Here is a 24,821-nt window from a genome sequence, read left to right on the forward strand (position 1 = left end):
TATTTCTTTATTAAAAATCGAATACTTTTGTTATATTATTAACGATGTAATAATTAGTCTGTATACGTGATTGTGGTTAGATTATTTTCCGTGATGCACTCGAATGCAGCAGCGTCCAATAACTGCGACTCCACAAAGATTAGTAACACACTGTTGCTTTTAAGGGAGCGTGTTATTTCAGTAAATCCAACAGTTTATTGTTTATGTAGTTTAACGTTAGTATTCTACCCATGAGCCCAAGGCTAATCTAAAACTGTCAGCCGAGGGAAATGACATGGCAACGGCAAAACTTAACGCTGGCTTGCGGGGATTTGAAGTCGACCCTGTCGCTTTTTCTCTGAAGGAGTGAACTGCAGCAGCAGCAGCAGGACCAGCAAGCGAGTGAAGTTTACTACTGTTCCCTCGATAACAAAAGAGGGGGACCGCCTTTGTTTTTTGGATAACTATTCGACGCCATCGCACGGTTAAAAGCCTGAAAACGATTCGGAGTTCAAGACATGCTCCCGCTGTGTTTGTGTTGTTGAAGGTATACACTGTTGAAGTTGTGAAGTGAAGAGCCAGCCGAGAAGCTAACTTTAGCCAGTTAGCTAGCGTTAGCTGACCCGCCCGGATGCTAAGCCTCTCACTGGCTCTGGCTAATTGCTGGAATGACCACAACCTGCATGCTAATACCGTTATAATGGTCACTGTTTTTAAATGCTTTTCTCTTTATTACTTTTGAGGAGTAGTTGGCGGTGAATAATTAGTGATTGCGTGACAGATGTCAAAGCTAAGCTCGTCCAGGGTTATTACTAGAGATTAATACTCGCTTTTTTTCTTTTGTGCACTTTTTCCCCCAAAAAAACTTTCCACCTTTCAGGACATGGACAACAGGGACGGGCAGTCTGAGTAACACTGACTCAAAACCATTGTTGCATCAGATCATCGACACCACCGTTGGTCAGTCCAAATAAATGTAAAAGCATCTCTGGGTCAAGGTACCATGGATATCTTTACCCGGCCAAGCAATGAAATCCAAAGGAGGAACCCTCAGCATGACTTTGAGCTCATTCAGAGGGTGGGAAGTGGCACATATGGAGACGTGTATAAGGTACAGTGATGTTCCCACAGTCTGTCATTAGAGCTAGAGATAACATAACCCACCACATCAAGACTAATCAGACTGTCGCTGTAATTTAAGCCAGAGTGGTGTTTGCTTTGTAAGCCATGATAACATGTGGCAAACACATTGACAGGAGCTTTTGAGTGAGAGCCAGGTTGTGCATCCATTCATGCGCCAAACATTGCATATGGTGAAGCTTACTGTTTTTTTTACTTTGTTATCTTATTTTATTGGTTGGATCAGTTTGTTATCTGTATTTTCCTGCTTGTCGAGGCAGTGTTGCTGAACCAGTTTGACTGTTGTGCTCAGGTCGTTGCTTGCGCCTTCTTGTTAGTTTGCTCTACCACTTTTGGTGGAGACAATCCAACATAGATCAGAAATACATTCACCACTTACTTCAATAGGTACACCTGTTTAGCTACTTGCTAACTGAATATGTAATTAGAGAGTCACATGGAAGTAACTCAAGGGATAGGCGTGTGGACTTGGTCATGATGGCCTGCTGAAGTTCAAACTGAGCATCAGAATGAGGAAGAAAGAAAGGTGATTTAAGTGACTTTGAATGTGGTTGTTGGTGTTAGATGGATAGTCTGAATATTTCAGAAACTCTTTATCTACTGGGATTTTCCACCACACTATCATTGGTAGGCTTTACAGATAATATCTGAAAAAGACAAAATGTCCAATGAGCAGCAGGGGAAAATGCCTTGTTGATCCCAGAGGTCAGAAGAGAATGGCCAAAATGCTTTAGGCTAATAGAAGGGTAAGAGTAACTCAAATAACCACTCGTTCTGCATACCTCGTTATATACAGAAGTATGCAGAAGAGCATCTCTGAATGCATAACATGTCTAACCTTGAATCAGATGGGCTACACCAACTTATGTTGTAAATTGCCCTTACTTAGTGTACAGTCTCTTATTTCTTATTTTTTATTTGCATTTTCCATCTGCCTGTCACTTGGCTGCTGGAACACTAGAGTTTCCCCCAGTCAGGGTCAGTAAAGGATATTTCTATTCTATTCTATTGTTCTTTGAAATGCGGTGGAACAGGAGATTGACATCATGTATGTGCACGCGACAAATGTGCAGCAACTGTGTGATACTATCTGTTAATATGGGCCAAAGGAATGTTTTGAGCACCTTGTTGAATCTGTGCTGTGAAGATTTAAAGCAGTTCTGAAAGCAAAAGTGGCTCCAGGACAGTACAAGGACGTACCTAATAAAGTGGTCAGTTAGAGTACATTGTGTGATGCATAACTTTTCAGAATAAGAGTTTAACTGTCAACTTTGTGTTTAATTTTTGGACATGCACATGATATGGGAAGACTGTCAGCAATAACATATGATTATTTGGTTCCTTTTTTTCACTTGCGTATGTGCTATATTTATTTTGCAGCTTTTTGTGAGACAGTCTAGTTTCGTAAGTTTTTCTTTTTGGGGTTTTTCCCTTTTTTGTGGAAAACCTGGGCTAATATGTCTTGAGTCTACAAGCTTTTATTGCAATTAAAACCAGAGGTCCAAAGTAAGAAACAGTAGAGAGAGAGTAATTGACTGTTCGGGTGATTTGTTACCATGTTCTTCTTGAAAAATGGCAAAGGTTCACTTGTTCCAGCTGCACATTTATGAGGATTTTCTCCTTTTCTTTGTCGTATTGTTGTGAACCTCAAACATCTGGAGAATCCCCATAGAAAATCGAATGATTATATTAGTGCGTTGATGTATTTGTTTCAAGCCAATGCTGTTTTGCGTATGTGTTATTAATTTGCTGGGTATAGCCGACTAACTGCCAGATGTTTCCCACTGTTTGTCTGGCTGCGGCGAGGTGCGTTTTGCTGGAGAATTTTCTTGTTTATCCATCTGTCGCACACAAACAGACGAACCATCTGATGTAGACGTGATGGTTCAGCCGGGCTCACATGGCCTCCCTCCATACAAAGCCTTCCTGGCCAGCGAGCCAGCCCACCCTCCACCCCCAGACAGGCCACCGGTGGTATGCTGCGCCTGGTATTCTCCCGGAGCTCACAGGCTCAGAGCTGCAGTGAGCTGAAATATGATCAGGCCCCTGTCTAAACATGCGTTTCACTATGGGTGTGTTCTGCCCTGCGTTGACAGAGAAAGCGCCTTTAGATTGGGAAAAGTCCTCAGCATGGCATTCCTCACCTTTGAATGTTTACTACATGTGAATATATTGGTTTAACAATTTCATGGCATCTCTGTGGAGGTTATTTTGGTTTTCTTAAGTTGTAGAGTAATTCCCCAGGTTGTGAATCTTTTTCTGGTCAATTTCCTGTCATATAACACAATTAGAAAGCGAAAAACCAACCTTGGAAGGCCAGTAGATGAATGGAGTATCGATGGCTTTGAAAATATTTGCATCAAAGTTGAGTGTTGAGGGACAAAGAGGGAACTAAGGAATCCTGTAAATAGTCAGTCACTTGTAGCAAAATCATTCTAGAAGCTAGTCTCGCCACTCAGCAGCCATCTTAGTTACACATCCATTATTTGACCAGCTATTTTACAGCCTTATCTAAATTACTTATTATTTGATTGTCACAAGGGCATTAAAACTGCACTTATAGGCTCAACAATCAAATTTGACTTTAAAAAAAATGCTAGAAAAGTTTTGTTTTCCCAAAATAATGGGGTACCTGGAGGTATTTTGAGTTGTGAAAAGTGCCAGGTCTTTCACACTTATGATGTTTACTCACTTTGTTTTATGTATATGTTCAGTTTGAAGGAATCAGCCTCACTGTAATTACCCTGAATTTGCGCAAACATGAGACCAGAGACGTGAGAGAGAGATGGAAAGAATCCTAATGGAAATGAGAAACACTGTCACATGCTACACATTCTCAAAAATCAAAAGTTGCCAAATTAAAGCCGTCTTATCTGCTTCATCTCGTATGTGGGTATTATAATGAAAACTCCCCCCTTTAGTGGCTTATTTCTTAGGTTGGTTACCTCTGCTTCAGGAAGTAGATACCAAAACAGAGGTTCAACACAAATACTAAACACACTAGTTTAAAGCAGAGCAGTCATATGCTCTCGTAATATGTGCACAGTAGGAAAAAATTGTTCTGTTTTCTTAAATGTCTTTATGTTTGTGTGCACGCAGCTGCATTTTAAACAGTTTAAAGCTTTGTTTGGGTTGCTGTTTACATGTGTGAATCACCACCACATTCCACTACTAAAAGATGGCCAGGCTGCCGGGTTTTGTGGTTTATGGCTGATTTAGCCGCTCGTCCAGACATTTCACTCTCTCGGATTAGGGAGCATCCCGTCTTGACCTGGATTTGGACGTCAGTGAAACCTGCTGTAGCACAGGATTTTTACACATGATGGATGCTTTGTAAAATCTATGAAATACAAATCTGCTTGTCGGCATTATGAAGTGATACAGAGAAGAAACAAAAAATTAACTGAGGAATGACTAAAATATGCAGACATGTATCATTCAGACATTTATTCATAAGTCACAGACGGTGTCCGGCCTTTCCCTGGTGACTAATTTATAATGGTTGGCCACAACTTCTTTTCTTTATTGAGTTTTGTGTTCAAGTTTGTAGTTGATTAAATCCTAGAAGTGACAGTTCAGCAGCAGTTTCCAATCTGATAAAGCTGCTGCTCAGATCAACAAATTAATTTTATAAAATATCCAAAAATGGTGAAAAATTCTAGTTATAATCTTGTGTTGTTCAGCTACTGCTTCAAACCCCCCAAAAATGCGTGTTAGAATCCAATGAACCTAACAGAAGTAGTAAATTGTCATGATTGAGCAGCTTGAATCAGGACAAATGAAGACTTAATACCCAAAATGAGTGATTTATTTGGTCTCTATAGTCGGTGTCTCAGTCAATACAGTTAACAGGCGGTCAGCAATCTACAGTTAAAGCCTCAGTTAAAGTTGTGTTATTGTCTCTTTCAGGCTCGAAACATACAAACCGGAGAGCTTGCTGCTGTGAAGGTCATAAAGTTGGAACCAGGTAAGAGCTGTTACCTTTATTTCATTATCTCATCGCAGTGAAAAGAAAACACAGAGCTTTCCAGCTTTTTACAGAAAAAAACCTCCCCTCAAATGACTGTAAAAAAAATTTTTACTGCAACAAAACAGGACTTAAACTGAAGATTTTATTGGTATGATTTTAAATATTTATCAAGAAAAGGCAAATATCTAAACAGGGAAAAATAAATCTCATTTTCCCAGCAGGAGTATGATGTGTGGTTTTGTGTACAAGGAACAGAAAGACTGGTTCCACTTTGGGGTTTATGCTGGTAATGACCTAGTGACAGAGTTAGCGCGATCCAGATTAGTGGGATTACGGAGAGGGCTTTGTACCACCAGCGACCAGACAGAGCTCAGCTGATTAACAGCGAAGGAGGACATTCACTCCTGTTTATGCTTTTCTTTCATTCATCACATCGCTGTCCGGGTCAAGCTGGCAGTGAAGAATCATAGGATCACTAATCAGTGTTTACACTTGTTCTTCTTGTCAAATGTTTAAACTGAAATGTTTAATCCATGAACTTGATATATATTATTATTATTATATATATTATTGTGCGGTAGTATGGATTCCTGCAGGACAGAGCATTAAAGTATGAATTTATCCTGACTTGGTGGCCTCGGCTTATGACAATGACTGAGATCAATGGTGCTAAATTTGTCTGATGGAGACCACAAGCTGAATATTTCAACTACAAATTTCAGAAAGCTGAAGCTGGTTGAGGGCCAGAACATGTCCCATCTTGTTATGTAATGCAGTTGAGCCGCAATGTATTTTCTTTGTTTGATTTTTTTCTGATGAAGGTTCTTGTTGATTAAGTTGAACGAAAGGCAGTTATAAAAACGTGCATCACATGTTTTGACAGCTCAAGGTAGAGTTTTCTTAATTGGCAGGCTGGTCGTAAACAGATGCAAAGAAACATTTCTCGTCTTTCTTGTCGTGTTTAACCTGTTAAAAAAATTAGGAAAGTGAGCTGCATGCCAGAAGACAGACTTGGCGAAGGAGGAACGTTTCTTGTTTTTATGATGGACTGTGCAAAATAGTAGATATGACTTGTGCAGACTTGACAGGTTATATAGGAATGATCAGAAAATATCAGATGAAGTGAGAAGGTTGGACTGCAAAGGCTTTAAAGCAAAAATTGTTACAGGTTAACTGAATAGATTATCAAGAGGATCTAAACCTGTGTTCAGAGTTGCTTTGTTTTCTTTTCTTTTTTTTGACCCAGCTTTGGTCAAAGAAGGACTCCTTTCTTTACCTAATCTTTCGCAAGAGGCCCTCCTTTCTGTGCTCGAGGTAAACAGCTTTGGGTGGACCATGCAATCAAACAGGTTTAACCAGGAGTGACGCCCGTAAGAAAATACGGGACAAAAAAAGAGTTAGGAGTGGTAAAACCTTCCGGCGGTGAGACTGTGGGGCTTTTGACTGCAGCATTAAAAGAAAAATAACCACTGAACCAAATTGGTGTGGGTTGTCACTGTATGACCATTAATGACAAATGGAGAAGGACATTTTTTTGTTTTCTTTTTTTGGTACAACCTCCTAATCACTTCATCATTACTCTGGTCGTCTTGTGACTCTGTAGTTTTAAGTTCTGTGTGTTTGCAAAAACCTCCCAGCAGTTTCCACTAGAAATTCTCAGAACTATGTCACCAGACTTACCTTTTTTAAAAAAAAAATTTACTTTCTTTTTTTTAATTTCAACACATAAGCAGGAACTTTTAATGTTTCCTAATTTTGTTTCTCATCTTTGGATGGTTCCAGTTAGCAGTCAGTTAAAATAAAGCCATCTTCTTCTACCATCAGATATGTTTTTAAATTAAAAAAGGACTTTATTTCTGAGATTTGTCGAAACCTGTTACTGATAAAGTCCTACATACTGAAATGAAACTTGACACGATGAGAGGCAGTGTGTATATTCAGAGCAGGGGGAAGCGCTCGATCTGGGAGGAAGTGGCTAAACTCTTAGGCCTCTGCTCACCAAGAAGAGAAGATTGTGGGGTGACTTGTTATATATATTTTTTTGTACTAAGCTCACTCATGTCACTAAAATTACTCTTGCTCAAATTTTTGTGGCTCTTCAAACCCTTTGCTGTCAGTCAACAGATATATTTAAGATTGTTTGTGATCCACACTAGTTCTCCCTGTACACATGTGGTATGACATAGTTATAACCCTGTTCGCCAAGGTGAGGCTTCATGTAGGATTCCATGAAAAAAATTGGAGCTTTGCGTCAAAGCTGTCAAGCAGTTGCTTTCACAAGGACCTGTGAGTGTGAGGCATTACTCATATTCTTATTATAGCCTGTTATCTACAGGACATTTAACAAATGGAGTGGAGGGAGTCAAGCAGAATTACACCAATGCTCCACTTCCTCCTGTTGAGGCTTCTCTTGACCATATTGAGCACCGAGTAATTCAATCGTCATCATTGCACATGTTGAATGTGTAACAAAAAGTACAGAAGTAAAAACTATGGCAGTGTGTTGAGTAAATGAAAAAGAAACTTTACCAAGTAGATTTAATTGTGAATCTGATTAAAGCCTTTTAAAGGCACATTAACAGGAACATCCCAGCGTGCGTGTAAAAAGCAGTTGGAGGTGTATTCCACTTTTGCAATACGTCTTCCTTCTGGTAAGCTTTTCTTTGACATTTCAGCTATGTAAAAGCTGTAAGCAGAGTGTCTGACATGCCACCTTGGTGACTGAATGAGTTTTCGGGAAAAAAGCGTCCTTCTGTGTCACTTAAAATAATGTGACGCACGGAAATGTGTGCTTTCTGCTATGCTGAGTTATATGTAGGAAAATCAAAGGAATATAGATAGTTTTTGGTTTATTTTAAGACACGACTCGTGTATTGTTTAAATAGTTTGACTCGTGTTTGCATTCCAGGCACGTGAAAAAGCCTAAACCATCCCAGACACACTGAAAACAGGTTGGCTGTACACAAGTTGCCTAGTTGCTTGCAAAGTGTTTGTGCACAGTAACGAGCCGCTGTGCTCCAGGAAGTTTTTCTGCTGATTATGCTTTCTTTCTGAGTATAACTAGCCCTGTATCAGAAAAGCTGACACCAAACCACCTGGTTTGGTGTCTGAAGCACAGTACTGAAGCACAGTATTGTTGTGTAATGCAGCTCAGTGTTAGTTTAATTTACTCTGATGATTGTATAACATAAGCAAAAAAAAGAGGTCTGTTCACATACCACCTCAGTTACAAGAATTCACAGGTTTGACCACAGCCTGGAAAGGAAATAAGTTTGTTTTCAGTAATTTCCTGTCACTACCAATGATGTGCAACCTACTATTTATTTAAGCAGAGAGTATATTTATGTTTGAATCAAAGAAAGTGGATTTTGTTCATCTGCACGTAGCGTTTCACTGGGAGAAAAGCTTCATCAGTTTGATTACTTCTTCGTTTCCTTACCTGGATGATTGATCGCGGAACCAAAGACATTTATATATGAACTTAAGCTTAAAGCATTGCCTGTGATGACAGTCATAGAGTGTAGTTGATCTTAACCAGCTGTTAATGTATTCCAGGGCTGTCTTTCTATACACAACTGGGGAAGCTGAGCTTACATATTTTTGTCTTTTTGCTTCCTACTGGTTAAATGTGGTGGTGATCTTTGCTGAGCTGGAATGCTGCTTTGATAATGACCTATACCACATAAACTTTAAAACCTCTAATGTCATTGAGTGTTCTGTATCCTGCTGTATTTACACAGGGATAAAATATGGTGAAACCTTGGCAAACATGGGAAGACTTTTTGTTTACTGAACTGAAAAGATAACAAAGAGAAGATTTAGGGTTGTTTTTTTTGCTTTTTTAAAGCCTAAAGTTTAAGGAAGATGCAAGCATTGTCACACACTGGATGCTTGTGTGGTCGTTTGTGTCAACAGACTTTAGTGCCCAATAAACATACTACCTCTAAGGGTTTTTACATGAACTTTTAAACTAAATGGTTTTTATTTTAAGACTGCAGTAATTTCTCATTTTAAAACAAAGCAGGACAGAAAATGAAATAAACACTTTTTTTTTTGGTCCGTGTGTCTGTGATTTCTCTCTCTGTTTCCAGGGGATGACTTTTCCATCATACAGCAGGAAATCTTCATGGTGAAGGAATGCAAGCACCACAATATTGTGGCCTACTTTGGGAGCTACCTCTGGTAAGAGCCAGCACAAAATGCTCCTGCGTAGTCATTTTACCCTCACAGTTTGTTTTCTTTTTTTCCTCGCTCTCACAGCCAGTCGAGTGCATAACATTTGTGGAATTCATATGTAACTGTCAAAAGGATTTAACAAGCCGCTGCCTGAAACTGACATGATGTATTTAATTACTTAGTAAACCTGTGTGTGTGAAAGTATGACTCAGACTCTTCAACTGGGCAGACGGGTGCTGACTAGGCCCTTCGGTGCCAGGATGCTATTCTTCTGTTTTAATGGAGTCCATGATTTGTGGCCGGTATTTCAGAGGAAGTTGGCCCGGTTCCGCCCACATCTTCCTTAGACTTCCAGCAGGTTTAAATGGAATAAAAGCCTCTGAACTATTTTATTTGGCTGTTCGTGCAGAGAGCTGTATGTCTTATCTCAGCAGGCATGTCTTATGTGGCGTTGCCACACAGAGCTCAACTGGATACAGTAAAACGTTAATGAGCAATGAACTGTGCATTAATTATTATAAAACTACCTTAATTTAATCAAAGGAACTCCTGTTTATTTGGGGAAATTTGAAGTTTCCTGTTGACCCCTTTTTAGTTACCTGAAATGGTTTCCATGACCACCTAAATGTTGAGTGAAACGAGGTGGCAGTGAGCAACCCCTCTACTGGTTCACGTGTCGTTTTTATTAGGACTGCAACCATTCTCTAAATTATAAGGCCTTGTTACTGTTTTTATATGTTTTTTTAGGGTGTAGCGTGTGAACAACAAAGCTGAGAGAAAACTTCTCACCACAGCAGCGATCGCTTGTTGTATTTTCAGCACACGCTTTACCTGAAGGCTTTTTAGACGTTCAGCTTTCATGTGAAACAGGAAGAAACTTTCTATGGAGGATTCATTTCCAGTTTCAGAACTGATACACCTCTTATTCTTAGTTGTTTTTATCAGGGAGCAATTTTATTTTATTTTTTCTAAAACAAGCTTTGCAGCTTGTCAAAATGTTTGTTTGCTCTGGTGTATTTTGTGACTGCAAAAGTGGTTAAAATGTTCTTAATTCTGTTTTTTGTTTTTTGTTTTTGTTCTAGTCGAGAGAAACTTTGGATATGCATGGAGTACTGCGGGGGAGGATCTCTGCAGGACATCTATCATGGTGAGCTTTAGTTTTATTCATACATGGCAAGGTGCAGACATGAACTACGTTTTATTACTATGCACCTTGTGCCATCTCTGTCTTCAGCCCTACTAACATTGAATGAATGTGTGTAATAGTGACTGGACCTCTGTCAGAGCTTCAAATAGCATACGTCTGCAGAGAGACCTTACAGGTAATTTTACTTGGAATATTGTGAGGAAACGTTACAGAGTTTGTGGTTTCAGATGTGGTCATTACATAATGCTGTGCCTTCCTTTACAGGGTTTGGGATATCTCCACAGTAAGGGGAAGATGCACCGCGATATCAAGGTACAATTGCTTTTTATTTCATTTTCTTTGAATGTGAATTTTCTGTCCTTGTTGTGGCTGTTCTAACATATCACATACAAACACCGACCGTTTGATGAAACTTTAAGCAGTAAATTTCAGAACATCTCAAGAAAAAGCAGCAGCACAAGTAGCAGTTTCAGTACTATTAATGTCAGCATGAATGCATTGGTGGCCCTCAAAATGGGGCACAGGTCGGACATGGCAGCAGAGGTGTAAAACCAAAGTCACAGGAAAAGCATAACTGGGTGTGCTTGCTCGGAAGCATGTGACTGATGCTACGTTTTGCACTTTTGAGCTGAAGTTAACTTTGCTCGATGCATGCACTAAAGGCTGGAACTTCACACTCATGTGTTATCATAAAGGTCAGGGCTGGATCTATTATCTTTTTTCAGCTCTATGCAGCAAGCACTTCCTGTTTCCTCTACTCTCACCGCAGGATGCCACCAGAGACACCGTCAGTCACAGCCAGCAGAAACAATATTAGTGAAACTATTAAAGGCTGTGATACTACTCCAAGTTTACGAGAAGCCAGAATAGTAACATGCCGGGTGTTGCTGAGAAATCTTTACACATATAAAGTTGTTATTGTGGTTATTTCTGGCACTGTATTTATCTTTTTAGACTCTGCTAGAGCGGCTTTACGTCATTAACATTATAAGATGATCCTTATCTGCTTTGATATAGCTCTTCAGTTCAATCTGTGAAACACTCTTTAAGCCAACTTTTTCTGATTGGCTCCCCCTCGCAAACAGAAGGTTTGAGGAGCAGGTGGGCGGAGCTTCTGTGCTCACAGCAGTACAGTGTGTGCCTGAAGTGATCATAGTGAGATCCATAATAGATACAACTGTTTGAATCTAATGTACATTTTTGAAACGTTGTTTTACATGAGAATCAAGCTTCATTCTAATGTTAATAAATTATTGTTGTATGTTTAATGTTAAGTGGATTTTCTCAGCATAAATCAAATTTTACTCTTTACAGGGTGCCAACATACTGCTGACAGACAACGGAGACGTGAAGTTGGGTAAGTTCCTCTTCAGCATCTTAATTCTTAAGAACCTGAACTCCTCAACAGCCTTTAGCTGTATGTGCATTACATAATCTGAAAAGCCCTGTTATCCTTCTTACAGCTGACTTTGGAGTTGCAGCCAAAATAACAGCCACGATTGCCAAAAGAAAGTCCTTTATCGGAACACCTTATTGGTGAGTGTGTCATCTGTATAAAACAGGCCTCTAGGCCCTTGACAGCTTTTGTTAGTCTGGTTAAAGAGCGCTGGTGAAAGAATTTAAGTCTTTTCAGCTCCATCCTAGAATATTTTTCACCATTTTCTAGATGAAAGTTCAATGTCACACGCTATAGATGTGTAGACCCTGGTACATTCAGGCCTCTGCTCTTTCACTAAAGCTGACTTCTGCTTTTTATTCTAACAAATGAGCCACTGCTAAATCTCTGTCCTCACTTTCTTTAGGATGGCTCCTGAAGTAGCTGCAGTGGAGAAGAACGGGGGCTACAACCAGCTGTGTGACGTCTGGGCTGTTGGCATCACAGCCATAGAGTTGGCTGAGCTCCAGCCTCCGATGTTTGACTTGCATCCAATGAGGTATGTTTTACTTCCTCCCCATAAATGATCAGTTAGAGCTCCCTTACATAATATATTAATACATTTTCCTCCTTGGCGTCATTAAATCCTCATTCCTTTATCTGCTGTAGGGCCTTGTTTTTGATGTCGAAGAGTAGCTTCCAGCCTCCGAAGCTAAAAGATAAGAGCAAATGGTAAGTGTTCCAAAGTAATCACAATGCTATTGTTGGATTGCGATATAATTTATACCTTTATACCTTGCTCTTAGATAATATGAATAGTCGCTGTTTTAAACAAACTTATCTTATCCAACAGGTCTCCTGCCTTCCATAACTTTGTGAAAGTGTGTTTAACAAAGAACCCAAAGAAGCGGCCCACTGCAGAAAAAATTCTAGGGGTAATAAATATTACTCTGGTTTTCCATGTGTGGTTGAAATGTTCAAAATAAAAAAATATAGTGCAGTATGAGCGCTGATGTTTAAAAAATGTGAACGTTTTCGGAGAGTCTGTTGTTTTTTGCAGTTTCTTCTTCGTCTTCTTTTTTTCTTTTGCTTGTTGGCCTATGTTCCTTTGCAAATCTAAAACACCTGACAAACAAGTAGAAGTTGTCATTCTGTCCAAATTCAGCAGAGCCTTATGAACCCCAGCTGGCCTCCTCAGCTTCTGTGTGGTTTGGCTGACTTTCTCAATGTTTGGCTTGCCGTCAGACTCTGGCCTTGAACTGTTTTCAGTGTTTCGTATTTATTAAACCTTATCTTAGTTTCAGCTCTTTAGGATGGGAGCCAGAGTTCAGTTAGCACCTGTTTCTAATTTTTAGGTATACAAGCAGTGTATTCTCGTCTCATTAGTACAGCGTCTATCTCTGAGGATAGTTGCATCCCAGAAGTCCTGGAACGTGATGATTTATCCTTATAGCTAGGAGTTGGTGATCTGTAACAAGCTTTTGGGGTAGAACACCACCTACAATCTGCAATCTGAAAAGAAAGTACACCCTCTTTAAATACAAAAGTTTTATGCATCAGGACATAGAAAAACTAATGGGGTTCTTTGCATAAAATTAGGTAAATACAACCTCAGATGATGTCATTATTTAACAACTCGGGTTGTATTAACCTAAATTTAAGACCTGATAAGGTCATGATTTGTAAAAAATCTTTGAACTGACAGAGAGTGTGCTTTCCTTTTCATCCACCCTTACATGAATCTAAATTCGTTGCTTCTATACCTTTTATGACTCTTATGTGTCAAATTAGTGTCAGGTGTCTAACACAAATAGCTGTTTTCCTGTTATGATCCTGGTAAAGATCTCTAACTCTTCAGTGTTTCTCCCAGCATGTGTTTATGGCTCAGACGGGTTTGACGAGGAGACTTGCCATGGAGCTTATTGATAAGATGAACAACCCGGACAACCACCAGAATTTTGGAGAAATGGATGAGGATGACCTTGAGGTAATAACTGACTCCAAATGATATATAGAAATGTGTGTTTTTAGGAGATTGTCTAAGAAAATCAAAGCCAACCCAGTCAACAAGCTAGTAATCAGAAATATAAACACACTCAACTTTTATTTATACCCTGAAAATATTAAACCTGTAATGCAGTTCTTGGTACATGTTTGTTTGAACATGTTTGAACTTGTTGCAAATAACTGATTTAAAGAAGTACGTTAAACTATCACTTGCTGTTTGAGCTACACGACAGATTCTTATCAGTGAATGTAAATATTAGAATGTGTGACATGTTTTCAGCAGTGAACTAAAACCAGCGAGCTTCTTTCAGGTCTTTCATGTTCCCCTAAAACTTCCCTTCCCCCTGTTCCTGATTCTCTCCAATGACATTATTATTCCGACTGGATTCAACATCACATCTATGTGGCAGCCAAAGAGGTGGTACCAGCGCTTTTTAAAGGACCATTGTGCTTTTCTCCCACTGACAGCAGTAGCACTGTCTTGGCCACGATGAGTGAAAAAACTCTAAAGGCTATTGACTGCAAGCAATAGAGCTTGTTGCAAACAAACAGCCACTGGGATGCATAATAATGTGTCCGTGCTCCAGAAAAGCTGGTCTCAGCTCAGCTTTAGCTAACCTTAACTCAAATTTTGCAGATAATCTAAAAAGATGATGCGATAACTAATAATTACAAACTGAATATTATATAAGCTCCTAACATTTTACTGTCTTCTGAAGTGCTGCTCCCTCAATAAAAATTCTGTCTTTCACCATCAGTTTCAGGGAAACAGCGAAGTCAGACACACCATCCGCTCCACCAATAAGCACGCCAGAGCTGAGAGGACGCGCTCAGAGATCGACTGTAAGTGAACATCAAAGCTAAATGGATCACCAAGGCCAGCCCCTCTCCGCAATCGCTCGCTGTGCTTCTGTCCTGTCGTTGGTTGGCGTGTTAGCCGTTGTGAGTGGTTAGGTCGATCTAGGTCTGGTGGCATCACCAAGGGTCATTCCTTTAATCCTGCAGCAGAGGCTGGCACCTTTCCAGGCCACAGCATGTTTTGGCGTGTCTAAAAAAAAGTCTGTGGATTCATGGAAGAGAAAGTAAAGTCGCTTGTGCTATTTTTACATGTTAAGTGTTGTCTCATCTGTTGCTCAAGGAATCCTGCAAAATAGCTTGTCTGAAGGGTCTCTGAGTTTTCCTAAAAATCTCAAGTTTTTAGCCAGAAATTGTTTTCAAGAATTTGGCGATGGGTCCAGTTGTTTCAATTCTACATCTTGCCCCCTGCCCCTTCAGGGAAGCTGTGTTTTTGTGTCGCCGTTAGTTGTGATAGATAAAGCCGAATGCAGTGTTGTGCCTGTTGTGTCAGTAGTTTGTGGCCATTTCTTCATTTCATCATTTTAGAATGACCTAACAGCTGCCTGACATTGAGATAGGTGTGGTATTTATACCATGCTGCATTGTGTTTTGTGCTCGTCTGTGCTGTGATCGCTTGTATCAGATGTACTTCTTGTCTGGTTTCTTTTATCTAAGTTTCTCACTGTTATATGACCTTCCCTCCACCATGAAGCAAACAATGGAACAGACCAAAGAGAGCCACCCTCAAGTCCTAGCTTCACTGAGGGACACAGGGTGGATGCAGGTCAGTGTGAGAGTAGTGAGACAGTGTGTGTTTGTCTAATTCCAACCCTCACCCCTAAGGTTTCATTAGAAATATGATAATGTTGTAGAAATGGAACACTCGGTTTGACATTTAAATGGTACTAATAAGGCGATTTTGTCTGCATGGAGTGGCTACCTAATGTAACTTCAGCTTTTTTGTAAGGCTGAATAATTTGGATATTGTGACATCTTGGTTCCTGTTAGGCTGACTGACTTGAAATTGCATTTAAATGACTAATCTTACCCTGACAAGAAAGCAAAGCTTGCCTCGTAAGACTCACCTGATCACTCGGCTTCAATTCTTTAAACTTTTTCATTGTTTTTCTTACCTCCCAACCTCCACACTATCTGCATATGTTGAGAAGAAAAACATGGGAAAGGGGAGGTGGGCAGGGATCTGTGGTCTGAATTCTTTAATACAACGCGTCTTTGTTAATGCGAAGCTGATTATGTGGGCTGATTTCTTTCACCTTCATAATTACAGCCGGATCATGTCGTATTTATACTGGACAGCAAACCAGACACCCTTATTGGATGAACTGTTTGACAGAACGTAACCTGAAGTCTAAACTGCTGAAGAATCTGTCCTGTGATGTATCTGTAATTCATGTTCCCTCTCACTAATATTTCCCCAAAGGGAACAGGTCTGGTCAGCGTCAAGTTTAATCTGTGTTTGTCTTTAGTGAGCAACTTGTCTCGAAGCTACAGACCAAACATTCAAGTCGTAGCATCGTAAATCAGTGAAGGATCTCTGTAGTGTTTTGGCAGGTTCACTGTTGTGGAAGCAGATGATCTGCTTTGGGTTTGTTCTTACACCTGTTTTTAGGTTAGGAAGGAAATTTTTCCCAAGTTTTCTGGTACTAATGCCCAATGTTGATAATTCCAGTGCTTAGTGTGTGTTGAAGTGTTGGATGCTGATGCCCTCTAGTGTCAAAGATGTGTGCAAAGAAAGGGAGAAAAGAAAAGAAACACCATCTCTGTTTTTTACAGTTGACAAGCTCCAGTTTAAAGCACCAGTACAGAAGGAAACTGCGGCTCATTATGAAACGGTGATTATCATGTTCTGTTTTAATCATTTTCTGTTTAACACTAATTTTAGTTTTTGTTTGTAGTCTCTCTCTATCTCTCTCTCTGTGTGTGTGTGTGTGTGTGTGTGTAAGGAGTAAAAAGATATCAGGTGATTAACAAAACTGCAGCTATGTAAATATCTATTTCTGTGAATGTATGCTTTTCCACAGGATGTCAAAGATAATGACTTCTCTTCCCCCTGGAGTCCTTTTGCAGAGGGAGGAATAACAACCAGGTGATCCATGGAAACTGTTGTCATGGGAACTGCTCCCATTTACCCCCAGTTGTTCTCGTTCAGTCTCTACCTGGTTTGTCTTAGATAAATGCGCCTCATGAGGCTTAACCAGACAAAGGAATTTAAGGCAAATTAAAGATTTGTTTTTGTTTGGATTTCACATCGTCTGAGTTTGTTTTTGTTTTTTTTACTTTGAGACAGTCAAAGCATGTTAGTCCTAAAGAAACTACTCATTCTTGATTCTCTGTGTTTATAAATTTTCTTCACTGTGTCTCATATTAACATGCTTGCTCACTGGACCTAACCTATGCCTGTACATGAGCTCACTCCCCCTACTCCCCTTGCCCCCCTTTTGCACTTTGAAATGTCACTTTGGTCTTAAGCTCCCTCTCACATGTCCATGTGCTTTGACTGTTTGTTTGTTTTTTGGGGTTTTTTCCTCCTTCACCTTCTCTCTGTCCTCTTTTTGGCTGTCGGTGTCGCTCTCGTCTTGTCCCTCGAAGGAGCCTTCTCAAAAGCGTTGAGGATGAATTGTTCCAACGGTAACACTAACACTGCATGTGCTGTAATAAGCTACGCCATCCAATCCACTCCCTGCTTGCTGCGCCACAACCATTTTTTCAGCGTGGTCCGCCCCACTCCCTCTCTGCCTCCTCTTCATTCACCATGTGTGGTGTGACGATTACTGTAGATTTAAGCTGTGTGTACTGCTGTGATGTGAAGAGAAAAAGTGCTGAAGTGTCAGCCTAACCATTTTTGGGCTCAACTGCATTGAAGCTGTTTTGAAACCTACTTTTAACTGGTAGTTTATAGTAGTGGTCAGAGTCATAATAATAGCATTGTCCCCAGTAGGTTTAGGTCACCTCAAATATGATCTAAAGTCTGTAGTAACACAGAATCTTCCCCTCATTGTTCTTATTCAAAGATAGGACTTCATATAAACATTTGCATTCCTCCTAAACCCAAATGAGTCTTACTTTCCGCGTTACTCATTACTGTGTGTGTCCTATAGGGGACACGTCGCCCCTCTTGAAGATGCCTTTGATGATACGGAGCGGTGAGTTATGCCATCAGATTTAAATTTTATCATGAATGCATGACCCTTTGCTGGTTTACACCTTACTGTTAAAAATGGTTCAATTTCAGATCAACCATCAAGCCAGGCGTTCCTCCTCCTCTGCCTCCAAAGGTAACACTTAAAATTAAAGATTGTCTACTTTTGCTGTAAATTTTTTTTTTTTAGGTTTAAGTAAAGATTAAATGTGTTGTAGTGTTATGTTTCTTCTCAGCCAACTTCAAGCACCTCGTCTGAGGAAATGGGCCTTAACGATGAGAGGTCTCTGACAGTAAAGAGGTTCCCTAACTCGGAGAATGGACCGAGCCAAGTGGCTCGCAGACAGAGCACACCTGAGCAGGGCAACAAGGTAGAGAACTCATCTCCAGACTTCCTGTCAGCCAGCGTCAGTAGCCCCGGCCTTTTGTCGCACTCCTCGGATCCTGGTGAGTCTCAGCATATCTGTATCTATTTCTAAATCCAGATTTATTCACAGTATGAGTCTGGATACCTTGCCCTCTTCATTTTTCTTCATAAGCTCTGAAATGTTTTATTTTTTTTGCAAGCTCCAAGTAAATCTGAACTTAAAGGTAAGGGAGCCTGATGTAAACATGGCTCATCTTTGGATTCACACCCTCCTTGTTTGACAGCGTGAACTGATATTAATACTGTGTAAGTGTAATTTTACCTGCCTGGTTTTTCATTACAGATAATGATTCAGATGGCAGTGTGAATGGAGGGAGTCCCAAGCCACCATCCAGTGAGCAAAACCGGAAGGAGAAAAAGGAATTCCCTGTGAGTTTATAGATTCTGTAACACATAATAGCTATATTTAGTCTCATTGGATTAAGGATAAAATGTCATGTGATACTACAACATACAGCCTACATTTGATACGTGCAGTGCCTCCAGCTGGCTGACTGAACTCAAACTGAAACCTCAAATATGATGCTTTTCCTTTGTTATATCCAAATGTGGCTGGTTAATGGGGGAAACTTGGCATCCATTCATGTTTCACATTTAATTGACTTTGACAGGACACTCACACAAGCATTTTGTTCTTTTGCTTATTGTTCAGGCTGGTTTTAAAATTATGGAGCTAAATTTAGGAGAATTGTTCTGTCTTTTGCATCTATAATATCTTATGGTTTTCATTTCCTCCCCTCCTCCTTAGAAACCAGCTATCAACGGCCTGCCACCCACTCCTAAAGTACTGGTGAGTGAATCATTTGTATTGTCCTTCACGGTTCCCGCCGACCCGCTTTCACTGAGACTGTTATTAAACTCTCGTCTGAGCTTCTACTGTACATTCTGTAGATATTTGGGGTCCACAGAGCTTTCTGCTTTGTGGTTCAGCTCAGCTCATTAAACTCTGGCTGACATTTAAGAGGCTGCCTGCTTTGAGCTGTGCTGCTTTTCATTGCAGATGGGAGCCTGCTTCTCTAAAGTGTTTGATGGCTGTCCATTGAAGATCAACTGTGCCACGTCATGGATTCATCCAGACACCAAAGGTACACAAAGAGCAGTGAGCATACCACACACAGAGGGTTTCGGATATTTTACTAACACAATTTTTTTTAATCCCTCTTCTAGATCAGTACCTAATCTTTGGGACAGAAGATGGCATTTATACTCTGAATCTTAATGAATTGCATGAAGCTACAATGGAGCAGGTAACAGCAGCTGAAACTTGGTTTTCTTGAAATGAAATTATAGTTTTTGTGAAGCTCCACCCTGATTCTATTGCTTGGAAGTCTTTATGGGACGCACACAGATAAAACAGCGTTTTATTGATTTTAGGCAGGAGTACACAAAAGCTGCTTTATATTATATTTATCATGGGTGTTCTACTGCAGCATAACTAAGGGATAATTCAGGATCCACCCCTAGCTGAAAGCGTTATCAAAAATGAAAGTTTTCAATCTAATCTTAATAGTCTCCTGAATCCAAACTGGTTCCACAGGAGAGAGGCTCTGAAACCATTCTACTTTTAGAAATTCTAGGAACCACAAGGAAGCCTGCAGTCTGTGAGCAAAGCGCTCTGTTGAGATAATATGATAGTATGAGGTCTTCGAGTTACAATGGGGCCAGATTACTTCAAGACTTTATATGTGAGGAAAAAGATTTTCAATTCAACAGGGAGCTAAAGACGAGAAGCTAATATATCTTTTTATAGTCCCTTTTGGTACTCTTGCTGCAGCATTTTGGATTAACTGGGGGCTTTTTATGGAACTGTAAAAGCAACCTGATCAGCCTAGAAGCAATAAATGCATGAATTAGTCCTATATAGTTGTTTAATGTGCACATTGAAGGATATATCATGGTCAAAAATCACTGAATTCAGATCAAACCTCACTTTCATTTGAATTTAGAATTTGGAAGATGGATAGTAGGTCATCCAAGCCTTTATATGCCTGTAGTTTAACTAATTAATTTTAATCTGACTCCATAGCTGAATATATAAAACACAGACGCACAGAGATGAGTCTACTATCAGAGGCCATGAGATCATTTGTAACCTTCGCTAGTGCCGTTGGTGGAGTGCACTGTGATGCACTCTGTATTCTGGCTGAAACTCTTCAAATAAACCATTCCTCTGCAAATGATCAGTTAATTGTTTGACAAATACTACTAAGAATTTTAGAAATAAGAAGTTTGGAGATTGGTCTATAATTAGCTAAGACCCCCAGTTTAAGTAAAGGCTTTTTAAGTTGTGGTTTAACTACAGCTACCTACAAAGCCTGTGATACATATTTTGTTGTTAGAGATAAATTGATCATAGTTGAAAATTAAAATACATTATTCAAGGGCTGGCAGTTGTAGCCTGCACAAACTGGTCACAAATTATTAGTTCCTTCTAATTGATATACCTCCAAGCTGATCACGTTCTTTTATCAAATTTTGACACAATCATGGCAGAGAGGAAGAAACAAGCTTTCAACATCTCAGTCAGTTAGGGCTTTGTGCAAAGAACACCAGCTATTTTAGAACTTCAGTGCATTACACAATTCTAATAAGCAATGTGAGTTGATCTTAGTTGTTTAAATAATCAGAAGTGTGTGCATGCATTGTGGTGTTTTTTTTTATTTTATTTTTTTAAGAATTTATCTTGACCTTTTAAGTTTTCGTTTCTCGTTCTACTTCAGTGTCAAGTTGAGACATAATGAGCTGTTGTACTGAAACCCTGTGTATACAGAAAGCAGTCAGACATCTGCTAAAGAGTCAGACTGATAAACAGAACCGATCTCGTCACTTTTCATCTTTAATCATAATCCTGGAGTTGGTGGAGCAAAACAACCAAAACACAATAAAGAGTTTGGTACATCGTAATGAATTATTTGTGTTTTGAGGTGTGGAGAAAACCTGCTGAGCTCTGATTGGACAGTTCGACTGTTGACTCTGTTCTTTTACAAGCCAATGTTCAGTTATTGAATTATTGTGTTTGAATCTCTGTTTAGCTCTTCCCAAGGAAATGTACGTGGCTGTACGTTATCAACAACAACCTGATGTCTTTATCAGGTAGGTGATGGATTTATAACAACCTCCTGCTTTAACAGCCACTGTCATAACCTGCTGCTTCTTTGTCCTGTGTTATCTGGCTGCCCCCTGAGGCAACACATCCGCTCTATATCTGTGCCCAAAAATAACTGTGTACTTTGTTTAGCCCCAGAAAGCCTCTCTAATAGCTTTATACTTGTAGCAGTGACCCAAGAGGGGCACATCTGGCTTTACGGCCTGTCCCTTTACTGAAGAAACGCAGTTATATTGCTCTTTGTAAGTGTAGCCAAGGGTAGTGTCTTCCATATAGAAATCAGATGTGCTAGCTATCATTTGAAACCAAACTGTCTTCAATTGGATGTCCCAACGACTTCTCCTTTTCTCATCTTAAGAGTTGAGGATGGGATTACAAAGCGTCAGGTCTGCTTTCGGTTTTACCTTCAGCAGTTTGCACCTCGGTATACTTAACCTCTGTTCTCTTCTCCTCTTCCCTTGGACACTCTCCACCCTCCTCTCCCCTGGCTTGATTTGATATTCTATTAACTGGCTTCATCAGAAGGTAATCATGGCTCACATCATCATCATCATCACACTTCTATTTTTACCCCTGTCCACATCTAACCTTTCTACATGTGAAAACTGCTTCACGAGATCCAAGATTGTCAAAAATATTTAGAAATTATTGCCCGTAATGAAACTGATGATGGGATACGCTGTGTCCCACGCTGTGCAGGTAAAACCTTCCAGCTGTACTCCCACAATCTCATCGGGCTGTTCGAGCAGATGAAGAAGCCTGGCCTGGCCGCTCAGTTCCAGACTCATCGCTTCCCTTTGCCCAAGTAAGCTCGAAAGGCCTGGTTTGGTATCTGAAACTCATAAATAAGATTATCTAACTGCATTTTCAGCAGCAGCCTGACACATTGTGATAAGATCACACCACTGGTTTTCTCATTTAAAGTGTTGCTGCTACGCCCATGCTGTGCAGTCTTTTTGTTGTTCTTTTACCTTTGTGACAAACTGCTGCAGCGGTACAGAGAAAAAGAGAACCACAGGCCAACTTCCCTGATTCTAGACGTCATCAGCTCTTTTAAGACTGTGGTCACAACAGCTTGACTCTTTCTCTCCTCAGGAGATTTGCCTTGACAACTAAGATCCCTGACACAAAGGGCTGTCACAAGTGCTGCATTGGTGAGTGGCTTTTCCCCTTTAAACCCTGCATATTAAATCGTGTCTGTATAAAAGTTGCATCATGGCCTCCTTTTTTGCCAAAACATTTTAGTTTTGTATGCTCTTCTGACTTTTTGTTCTGATCCACAGTGAGAAACCCGTATACTGGCCACAAGTACCTGTGTGGAGCGCTTCAGTCTGGAATTGTCCTTTTGCAGTGGTATGAGCCCATGCAGAGATTTATGCTCATCAAGGTCAGTTGGTTATTTTTCTCACAGCAGAAACATGAACATCTCTAATTAAGCCTCTGCTTTTCCAGTAAGGTTGTGCTTCATAACTTGCATGCATGTAGTTTGCTTTTATTCCTTTGCTCCACAGCTCATTGTGAAAGTGTCTCCATAAGCATAATTATATAAAACTGATGCTCTTGTACTTTAAACAGCGGAACACCGGTGATCATAGATAACATGTTGCTTCTCTCTTCCTGGCGCAGCACTTTGACTTCCCTCTTCCCAGCCCGCTAAAGGTGTTTGAGATGCTGGTGGTTCCAGAGCAGGAGTATCCTCTGGTGTGTGTTGCCATCAGCCAGGGCACAGAGCCAAGTCAGGTGGTCTGCTTTGAGACCATCAACCTCAACTCCTGCTCATCGTGGTTCACAGAGATCGGACCAGGTAAGTCTAACATGTGCCTTGTTTTAAGAATTGTGGAAGAATTCAAGATGCTTGGATAAAAAAAATTGAAGAAAAACAAAAGCGTGTGTAGCATTGGTGAACTGATGGCATATCCAGTAGTGTTGCAAAATAAACTAAGTAATAGAAGAAAGAGTTGGAGAGCAGGACGGTTACTGAGCACTTCTCTCCCCACAGGTAATCAGCAGGTGGATGCAATCCATGTCACCCAGCTGGAGAGAGACACAGTGTTGGTGTGTTTGGACCGTAAGTGTCTGTACACTGTACACAAACTGTATCAACCAGCATTACTACTAGTAGCGGCATCCCTGCGGCACTTTTTCAAATTCGTGATCTGATTTCATTCAGATTGGCCCACTCGCTGAGGAGAATACACACATACATACAGCACAACAATAATTATATTTCTCTCCCCAGAAAATGTGAAGATCGTTAATCTCCTGGGCAGACTGAAATCCAACAAGAAGCTGGCTTCTGAGCTCAGCTTTGACTTCTGCATCGAAGCTGTTGGTAAGATTTCTGAAAGGCATCAGTGTTTAAAAGACATTTTGGTTCTGGAAAATGTTTCTTGTTAGTAAAAAATTTAATTTCTTAATTCTAAAGGAAGTGTTTTATAAACTCCAGTGCGAAACAGATTTATAATAATTTTTTTGGACATTTTTATTGGACAGGGACAGTAGAGCACAGACAGGAAACCATTAATGACACACAGGAAATGGTCCAGGGCAGAGTCAAAGCCAGGACCCCACTCGGCACTTGGGTCACCCAACCAACCGAGTGAGCTGTAAAGCAGCGCCCCAGTTATAAGCTCAGACTGAAGTTGTAAAAAGGGCTGTGTAAATGTATTTCTCCTAATCAAGCTGAAAGCGTTGCATTGGCTGTCTTGGGTAATGTTTGACCTGTTTGTGCACTAACACACAGTTTCCTCTGTATTGTAACAGTGTGCCTTCAGGACAGCGTTCTGGCCTTTTGGAAACATGGCATGCAAGGAAAGAGCTTCAAGTCCAATGAGGTAAAATATAGTCATTTTAATCACCCTGGGGAGAAAAATAAAACCTGAATCGTGCTCTTTTTTCTTTTTCTTTTTTCTTGTGCTCTTAACAAGAACCGTGATTATTTAAAATTTCACCATCATTTTCATGGTTCATCAATAGGTGCCAGAGTGGAAACTGTGAATGCAGTATGTGTTAACATCCTTGACACAGGCTTGTGTGTTGTACACATGAACAAACACCTCTCTCTGCTGTCAACAAAGACCCGTAGTGTCTGTTTATGTGTGTGGCTACAAGCTGTAGGTGATCCCAGGAGATTAGCCCTCAGGTGGAGCAGACAGCGTGTCTTTGTGTTAGAGCGAGGTAATGAATTTGTCCACCTTTCCACGGAGGGATTCCAAGCTAACCTGATCATGAGATGCGCTCAGCGGTACAATAAAAGTTCAAGAGATCACAGAGAGGTGAAGCATTCTGCTTAAATGAAAATTGATATGGCCTTAGGGGCTGCCCTTTTGAAAGCTGGCTGTGTGAGACATGGTCCAGCAGCACTCGAATGAAACAGAAGGTCTGTGCCCCGAGTCCGTGCCCGGCCCAGCTTGACAGATCGACCATAGCAAGGATTTTCGAAATGTCAGCAGTCATGCAAAATTCATGCTCAATCATAAGCGAAACCCGTCGCACAA

General features: G+C 40.3%; 1 protein-coding gene across 10 annotated transcripts in view; it reads left to right on the plus strand.

Moving 5' to 3' along the window:
- Nucleotides 1-131: 131 nt before the first annotated feature.
- The window catches only part of map4k5 (mitogen-activated protein kinase kinase kinase kinase 5), a 28,080-nt gene continuing 3,390 nt past the window's right edge, over nt 132-24,821 (plus strand). The window contains exons 1-34 of one of the 10 annotated variants that reach the window (XM_063496710.1): nt 132-526; nt 860-1,090; nt 5,029-5,086; nt 9,181-9,271; nt 10,348-10,412; nt 10,532-10,587; nt 10,677-10,724; nt 11,727-11,769; nt 11,876-11,948; nt 12,215-12,346; nt 12,457-12,519; nt 12,641-12,722; nt 13,658-13,774; nt 14,553-14,637; nt 15,344-15,415; nt 16,426-16,484; nt 16,674-16,738; nt 17,242-17,280; nt 17,751-17,795; nt 17,885-17,927; nt 18,010-18,238; nt 18,359-18,382; nt 18,502-18,587; nt 18,967-19,008; nt 19,219-19,303; nt 19,386-19,465; nt 21,251-21,311; nt 22,024-22,129; nt 22,420-22,478; nt 22,608-22,711; nt 22,951-23,128; nt 23,324-23,392; nt 23,564-23,656; nt 24,088-24,158. In XM_063496710.1, the coding sequence (XP_063352780.1) occupies nt 983-1,090; nt 5,029-5,086; nt 9,181-9,271; nt 10,348-10,412; nt 10,532-10,587; nt 10,677-10,724; nt 11,727-11,769; nt 11,876-11,948; nt 12,215-12,346; nt 12,457-12,519; nt 12,641-12,722; nt 13,658-13,774; nt 14,553-14,637; nt 15,344-15,415; nt 16,426-16,484; nt 16,674-16,738; nt 17,242-17,280; nt 17,751-17,795; nt 17,885-17,927; nt 18,010-18,238; nt 18,359-18,382; nt 18,502-18,587; nt 18,967-19,008; nt 19,219-19,303; nt 19,386-19,465; nt 21,251-21,311; nt 22,024-22,129; nt 22,420-22,478; nt 22,608-22,711; nt 22,951-23,128; nt 23,324-23,392; nt 23,564-23,656; nt 24,088-24,158 (2,631 nt within the window). In that variant the 5' untranslated portion in view covers nt 132-526; nt 860-982. The remainder of the gene's footprint in view (nt 527-859; nt 1,091-5,028; nt 5,087-9,180; nt 9,272-10,347; nt 10,413-10,531; nt 10,588-10,676; nt 10,725-11,726; nt 11,770-11,875; nt 11,949-12,214; nt 12,347-12,456; nt 12,520-12,640; nt 12,723-13,657; nt 13,775-14,552; nt 14,638-15,343; nt 15,416-16,425; nt 16,485-16,673; nt 16,739-17,241; nt 17,281-17,750; nt 17,796-17,884; nt 17,928-18,009; nt 18,239-18,358; nt 18,383-18,501; nt 18,588-18,966; nt 19,009-19,218; nt 19,304-19,385; nt 19,466-21,250; nt 21,312-22,023; nt 22,130-22,419; nt 22,479-22,607; nt 22,712-22,950; nt 23,129-23,323; nt 23,393-23,563; nt 23,657-24,087; nt 24,159-24,821) is intronic. The other 9 variants (XM_063496712.1, XM_063496713.1, XM_063496715.1 and 6 more) reach the window with 9 other exon arrangements.

This window comes from Pelmatolapia mariae, linkage group LG16_19, assembly GCF_036321145.2.
Source record: "Pelmatolapia mariae isolate MD_Pm_ZW linkage group LG16_19, Pm_UMD_F_2, whole genome shotgun sequence".
Lineage (NCBI taxonomy): Eukaryota > Metazoa > Chordata > Actinopteri > Cichliformes > Cichlidae > Pelmatolapia > Pelmatolapia mariae.